Source organism: Sebastes umbrosus, chromosome 19, assembly GCF_015220745.1.
Source record: "Sebastes umbrosus isolate fSebUmb1 chromosome 19, fSebUmb1.pri, whole genome shotgun sequence".
Lineage (NCBI taxonomy): Eukaryota > Metazoa > Chordata > Actinopteri > Perciformes > Sebastidae > Sebastes > Sebastes umbrosus.
Window position 1 is genome coordinate 656484 of NC_051287.1, and position 7930 is coordinate 664413.

The window sequence follows — 7930 nt, forward strand, 5'->3', positions numbered from 1 at the left end:
CAGTAGTAGTAGTAGTAGTAGTAGTAGTAGTAGTAGTACAAGTAGTAGCAGTAGTAGTAGTAGTTGTAGTGGTAGTAGTAGTAGTAGTAGTAGTAGTAGTAGTAGTAGTACAAGTAGTAGCAGTAGTAGTAGTAGTAGTTGTAGTACAAGTAGTAGCAGTAGTAGTAGTAGCAGTAGTAGTAGTAGTATAAGTAATAGCAGTAGTAGTAGTAGTACTAGTAGTAGTATAAGTAATAGCAGTAGTAGTAGTAGTACTAGTAGTAGTACAAGTAGTAGCAGTAGTAGTAGTAGTAGTAGTACAAGTAGTAGCAGTAGTAGTAGTAGTAGCTGTAGTGGTAGCAGTAGTATAAGTAATAGCAGTAGTAGTAGTAGTACTAGTAGTAGTAGTAGTAGTAGTAGTAGTAGTAGTAGTATAAGTAATAGCAGTAGTAGTAGTAGTAGTAGTAGTAGTAGTAGTAGTAGTAGTAGTAGTACTAGTAGTAGTAGTAGTAGTACTAGTAGTAGTAGTAGTAGTAGTAGTACAAGTAGTAGCAGTAGTAATAATAGTAGTAGTAGTAGTAGTAGTAGTGGTAGTAGTAGCAGTAGTAGTAGTGCTAGTAGTAGTAGTAGTAGTAGTAGTAGTAGTAGTAGTAGTAGTAGTAGTAGTAGTGGTAGTAGTAGCAGCAGTAGTAATAATAGTAGTAGTAGTAGTAGTAGTAGTGGTAGTAGTAGTGCTAGTAGTAGTAGTAGTAGTAGTAGTAGTAGTAGTAGTAGTAGTGGTAGTAGTAGCAGCAGTAGTAATAATAGTAGTAGTAGTAGTAGTAGTAGTGGTAGTAGTAGTAGTAGTAGTAGTACAAGTAGTAGCAGTAGTAGTAGTAGTAGTTGTAGTACAAGTAGTAGCAGTAGTAGTAGTAGTAGTTGTAGTGGTAGTAGTAGTAGTAGCAGCAGTAGTAATAATAGTAGTAGTAGTAGTAGTAGTGGTAGTAGTAGCAGTAGTAGTAGTGCTAGTAGTAGTAGTAGTAGTAGTAGTAGTAGTAGTGGTAGTAGTAGCAGCAGTAGTAATAATAGTAGTAGTAGTAGTAGTGGTAGTAGTAGTAGTAGTAGTAGTACAAGTAGTAGCAGTAGTAGTAGTAGTAGTTGTAGTACAAGTAGTAGCAGTAGTAGTAGTAGTAGTTGTAGTAGTTGTAGTAGTAGTAGTAGTACAAGTAGTAGCAGTAGTAGTAGTAGCAGTAGTAGTAGTAGTAGTTGTAGTACAAGTAGTAGCAGTAGTAGTAGTAGTAGTGGTAGTAGTATAAGTAATAGCAGTTGTAGTGGTAGTAGTAGTAGTAGTAGTAGTAGTAGTAGTAGTTGTAGTACAAGTAGTAGCAGTAGTAGTAGTAGTAGTTGTAGTGGTAGTAGTAGTAGTAGTAGTAGTAGTAGTAGTTGTAGTGGTAGTAGTATAAGTAATAGCAGTTGTAGTGGTAGTAGTAGTAGTAGTAGTAGTAGTAGTAGTAGTTGTAGTACAAGTAGTAGCAGTAGTAGTAGTAGTAGTTGTAGTGGTAGTAGTGGTAGTAGTAGTAGTAGTAGTAGTAGTAGTGGTAGCAGTAGTATAAGTAATAGCAGTAGTAGTAGTAGTACTAGTAGTAGTAGTAGTAGTAGTAGTAGTAGTAGTAGTAGTATAAGTAATAGCAGTAGTAGTAGTAGTAGTAGTAGTAGTAGTAGTAGTAGTAGTAGTAGTTGTAGTACAAGTAGTAGCAGTAGTAGTAGTAGTAGTGGTAGTAGTATAAGTAATAGCAGTAGCAGTAGTAGTAGTAGTACTAGTAGTAGTAGTAGTAGTAGTAGTAGTAGTAGTAGTACAAGTAGTAGTAGTAGTAGTAGTAGTAGTAGTAGTAGTAGTAGTGGTACTAGTAGTAGTAGTAGTAGTAGTAGTGGTACTAGTAGTAGTAGTAGTAGTAGTAGTAGTAGCAGTAGTAGTACTAGCAGTAGTAGTAGTAGTAGCAGTACTAGTAGTAGTAGTACTAGTAGTAGTAGAGTGTGATCAACACTGGTGGAGTTAACTGACAGTAATTGGTCTCCTCTCAGAAGCTGCTGAACAGACATGTTTTCTGAACTACTTCCTGTGAGGAAGAAGTCGACTAACCCAACAGCACCTCCTCCTCCTCCTCCTCCTCCTCCTCCTCCACCTCCTTCCTCTGTACGCTGGCCACTCCTCCTTGTCTCCTGGCGGCTGACATGAGGAGCTGTCAGCTGGTGAGAGGCAGCGTTGAGCGTTGGTCTCTGCAGCGGAGAGGAGATGATGTCTGGCTGCTGGAGTGCTGCTCTGCTGCTGCTGCTGGCGGGGGGGACTCGGGCTCAGAGTGGAGACGGAGACATGGGTGAGGCTTTCATCATTTCTTCTTGGTGATTCTAGAGACGCTTTTAACATCAATTAATATTATTATTATTAGGGCTGTCAATCGATTAAAATAGTTATCTGTTCACCTTAAAGGGAGATTAGTCCAGTATTTAATCCTCTTATCAACATGGGAGTGTATAATATGCTGCTTTATGTAAATGTATGTATATATTTATTATTATAAATCAATGAACAACACAGATCAATAACAGATATTGATCCAGAAACCCTCACAGGTACTGCATTTAGCATAAAACAATATGCTCCAATCATAACATGTCAAACTGCAGCCCAACAGGCAGCAACAGCTGTCAGTGTGTCAGTGTGCTGACTTGACTATGACTTGCCCCAAACTGCATGTGATTATCATAAAGTGGGCATGTCTGTAAAGGGGAGACTCGTGGGTACCCATAGAACCCATTTACATTCACTGATCTGGAGGTCAGAGGTCAAGGGACCCCTTTGAACATGGACATGACAGTTATTCCTCTCCAACATTTAGTGTTAGTTTGGAGCGTTATTTAACCTCCTTCATGACCAGCTAGTCTGACCTGGTTGGTACCGATGGATTCATCAGGTTCTCTAGTTTACTATGAAACCAGGATCACACTTTTCTTCTGCCTTTCTTTCGGACATTTTTCAGACTTTTTTTTTTTTTACATTTTTCTGACTTTTTTTATTTATTTATTATTATTTTTTTACATTTTTCTGACATGTTTTGGGACATTTTTTCAAATTTCTTTGGAAAATTCTTCTGACGTTTTTGACATTTTTTCGGACAAAAACCCTCACACATTCACACATCTGGAGGTCAGAGGTCAGGCGACCCCTTTGAAGATGGACATGACAGTTTTTCCTCACTAACATTAAGTGTTAGCTGGTCTGACCTGGTTGGTACCGATGGATTCATCAGGTTTATAGTTTACTATGATACTAGTAGTAGTAGTAGTAGTAGTAGTAATAGTAGTAGTAGTAGTAGTAGTAGTAGTAGTAGTAGCAGTAGCATGACATGGTTGGTACCGATGGATTCATCAGGTTTATAGTTTACTATGATACTAGTAGTAGTAGTAGTAGTAGTAGTAGTAGTAATAGTAGTAGTAGTAGTAGTAGTAGTAGTAGTAGTAGTAGTAGCATGACATGGTTGGTACCGATGGATTCATCACCAGGATCTTGTCTCTCTACATCGGGTCAGAACAGCAGAACCTCACTCAAGAATGAAGCCTTTAGATTTTAATGATCTTTCTTCCAAACAAGGACAAACTTTCCTGTTTCAGCTCCACTGCTGGTTTAACAACCCGTCCTCATCCCCGTCCTCATCCCCAACCCGTCTTCATCCCCGTCCTCATCCCCGTCCTCATCCCCGTCTTCATCCCTGTCCTCACCCCCGACCCGTCCTCACCCCCGACCCGTCCTCATCCACCTTCGTGCATCACACCTTGCTGTGGGATGGCGTTCCATTCCTCACCCAGGATTCAACTTGCCCTATTGCGCAGGCCTTATCCAGATTACATCAACGTGGCATGCCGATGCTTGCAGCAGATACCAAATGATCACTTTAGTTGGACGCCAACAGGCCCTGTGCACATCAGGCACCTGGTTGGCAGCACCTGGAGCTCAAAACAAGAGTCAATACCAACAGGAGAACACACTGTTTACCATTGGCAGAGCATTTAAATATATATATATCTATATAGATAGATTTATATCTATCTATATAGATATAGATCTATAAATATAGATCTATATCTATATAGATCTATATTTATAGATCTATAGATATATATCTGTAGATATATATCTATATATCGATGTATCGATATATATCGATATATAGATATATATCTATATATCTATATAGATATATATATCCTGGTATCATAATAAACTCTAGAAGGTGATGAACAGCTCCGTCTGCTGGAAGGTCCGGTCTGTTCAGTCTCCTTTTCTTCAGCAGTGAGATATTAAAGCTAAAACACTGAAATGAATTTATTTTATTATTATTAGTTTTGAACCAGGCGATGTCGTTTCACTTTTGTTTTTCTTAAAGAATGTCGTCTTTATTTAGTTTCAGTTTACTAGAAATATTTTCCACTTCTTAGTTTCAGTATTAGTTGACGATAAGAACTCTGAATGATCAGCTGTAGGACAGGTCGGGGATGACGGGACGGGGGTGAGGACAGGTCGGGGATGACGGGACGGGGGTGAGGACAGGTCGGGGATGAGGACGGGTCGGGGATGAGGACGGGTCGGGGGTGAGGACGGGGATGAGGACGGGTCGGGAGTGAGGACGGGTCGGGGATGAGGACGGGTCGGGGATGAGGACGGGTCGGGGATGAGGACGGGTCGGGGGTGAGGACAGGTCGGGGATGAGGACGGGTCGGGGGTGAGGACGGGGATGAGGACGGGTCGGGGGTGAGGACGGGGATGAGGACGGGTCGGGGATGAGGACGGGGATGAGGACGGGTCGGGGATGAGGACGGGTCGGGGATGAGGACGGGTCGGGGGTGAGGACGGGTCGGGGGTGAGGACAGGTCGGGGATGAGGACGGGTCGGGGGTGAGGACGGGGATGAGGACGGGTCGGGGGTGAGGACGGGGATGAGGACGGGTCGGGGATGAGGACGGGGATGAGGACGGGTTGTTAAACCAGCAGTGGAGCTGAAACAGGAAGTTTGTCCTTGTTTGGAAGAAAGATCATTAAAATCTAAAGGCTTTATTCTTGAGTGAGGTTCTGCTGTTCTGACCCGATGTAGAGAGACAAGATCCTGGTGATGAATCCATCGGTACCAACCAGGTCCGACTAGCTGGTCATGAAGAGGTTAAATAACACTCCAAACTGTCATGTCCATGTTCAAAGGGGTCCCTTGACCTCTGACCTCCAGATCAGTGAATGTAAATGGGTTCTATGGGTACCCACGAGTCTCCCCTTTACAGACATGCCCACTTTATGATCATCACATGCAGTTTGCCGTGTCCTGATCTGTACCTGTGAGAGTCTCTCTCTCCTTTTCCTTCAGTTCTCTCTGATTCAGAGTGAAACTTCCATCGGAGGATTGTTCAGATGTTGGTGGTTTTCCAGAGGATGAATGTTTTTGTTGATCGTCTGACTTTGAGTGAAACGTCTCAACGAGGACTTCGAATAACAATTAATGTCATTGATTAAAACACTGACGATGTTTCAACTGCAGACGATCAACCATGATAAATACTGGACATAATCTCGCCAACGCTGCGTGTGACATCATAACGTCTGAACTTCACACTCTGGGATGGTGACGCACACTTTCTCACCACACATTAAGATAACGTCTCCTGAGATGAGCTGTCAGTCACACCTTCAGTCTGACGCTGCATTCTGGGAAATCCACCTGTAACACTGTCAATTATAAACATGAAAACATGATGTCAACAGGCTTCAAATAGTTAATCACACATTGTTTAGAGACTTGTGGGTACCCAGAGAACCCATTTACATTCACTGATCTGGAGGTCAGAGGTCAAGGGACCCCTTTGAAGACGGACCTGACAGTTTGTCCTCTCCAACAGTTAGTGTCAGTTTGGAGCGTTATTTATCTTCCCTTTAAAACTGAGCCGGCTACGTCCTCCGTTAATGCATTACAGAAATTAGTGGTGTTTAAATGAATTTGCGTTTAACGCGTTTTAATAATAATAATAATAATATGATATAATTTATTTATTTATTTATTTGTTCATTTGTTACCTCAATGCAGAAAAAGAGGAAGGCATTTAAAAATAAATAAACTGTAGTGACAGAGTTATCAGAGATGATGTGTCTGATCGTGTCTGATCGTCTCTTCGTGTGTCTGATCGTCTCTTAGTGTGTCCGATCGTCTCTTCGTGTGTCCGATCGTCTCTTCCTGTGTCCGATCGTCTCTTACTGTGTCCGATCGTATCTTACTGTGTCCGATCGTATCTTACTGTGTCCGATCGTATCTTACTGTGTCCGATCGTCTCTTACTGTGTCCGATCGTCTCTTCATGTGTCCGATCGTATCTTACTGTGTCCGATCGTCTCTTCCTGTGTCCGATCGTCTCTTACTGTGTCCGATCGTCTCTTCCTGTGTCCGATCGTCTCTTCCTGTGTCCGATCGTCTCTTCCTGTGTCCGATTGTCTCTTATGGTACGTGTCCACAGGGGTGTTTTTTATCGCGAGGGGACGCGACGCTTCCCAACATTGGACGCTTGGTGGGCTGTCCCTAGAAACAAGGTACTCGGCTCCTGATTGGACGAACGCTTTCCCGCCGTTGGCTGCATCTCCCAGCTTTCAAACCGGAACCAGTATGGAGGCTCGTTTGGAAACTTTCTTCTCTTATTTCACGAAAATAGTTCACTGAGATGTGTTTCTGAAAACATTTGATGCGAGAAATAAGCCACGCAGTTGCTGAATCTGTCTTTATTTTGGATCGACAACGTTTAGTTTAAAAGATCCTCGGGAGTTTCGAGAGGCGGCGAGTCGCGTCGGACGCCTGTGATTTGCATAAACTAGCGGAGCCCTCAACTTCATGCAAATAAGGAGCGGGCGTCGTGACGCCTAGTCTCTCCAATCGCGACGCCATGCTACCAGAATACATTGCGCGGTGGCTTACATAGACAATGAATGGAGAGCGTGGAAAGCACGGAGCCTGTGGACACGTACCGTTACTGTGTCCGATCGTCTCTTCCTGTGTCCGATCGTCTCTTCCTGTGTCCGATCGTCTCTTCATGTGTCCGATCGTCTCTTACTGTGTCCGATCGTCTCTTCTTGTGTCCGATCGTTCTTCATGTGTCCGATCGTCTCTTCATGTGTCCGATCGTATCTTCCTGTGTCCGATCGTCTCTTCCTGTGTCCGATCGTCTCTTACTGTGTCCGATCGTCTCTTCCTGTGTCCGATCGTTCTTCATGTGTCCGATCGTCTCTTCATGTGTCTGATCGTCTCTTCCTGTGTCCGATCGTCTCTTCATGTATCTGATCGTCTCTTACTGTGTCCGATCGTCTCTTCATGTGTCCGATCGTCTCTTACTGTGTCTGATCGTCTCTTCCTGTGTCCGATCGTCTCTTCCTGTGTCCGATCGTCTCCTCATGTGTCCGATCGTCTCTTACTGTGTCCAATCGTCTCTTACTGTGTCCAATCGTCTCTTCCTGTGTCCGATCGTCTCTTCATGTGTCCGATCATCTCTTCCTGTGTCCGATCGTCTCTTCATGTGTCCGATCGTCTCTTCCTGTGTCCGATCGTCTCTTCATGTGTCCGATCGTCTCTTACTTTGTCCGATCGTCTCTTACTGTGTCCGATCGTCTCTTCATGTGTCCGATCGTCTCTTCATGTGTCCGATCGTCTCTTACTGTGTCTGATCGTCTCTTACTGTGTCTCCTGTCAGAGTCCAGAATCAGCTGCACGTCTCACATCCTGACGACAGAAAGCAGTCTGAGCTGTCAGCTGGTCGGAGGACGCAACGCCAACGAGGACGACGAAGATTATGACGCCGACGGCATAAAGAACATGACCGTGTGGTAAAACATGACATCATTCTGTCCTACTAGAGGACACATGTCCTCATTCAGTCCTAGAGGATGCATGGACA

General features: G+C 43.5%; 1 protein-coding gene across 1 annotated transcript in view; it reads left to right on the top strand.

The window, feature by feature from the left end:
- The first annotated feature begins 2165 nt into the window (after positions 1 to 2165).
- Positions 2166 to 7930, top strand: part of il7r (interleukin 7 receptor) — a 12450-nt gene continuing 6685 nt past the window's right edge. The window contains exons 1-2 of the mRNA XM_037751811.1: positions 2166 to 2333; positions 7727 to 7859. Of these exons, the coding sequence (XP_037607739.1) occupies positions 2252 to 2333; positions 7727 to 7859 (215 nt within the window). The 5' untranslated portion in view covers positions 2166 to 2251. The remainder of the gene's footprint in view (positions 2334 to 7726; positions 7860 to 7930) is intronic.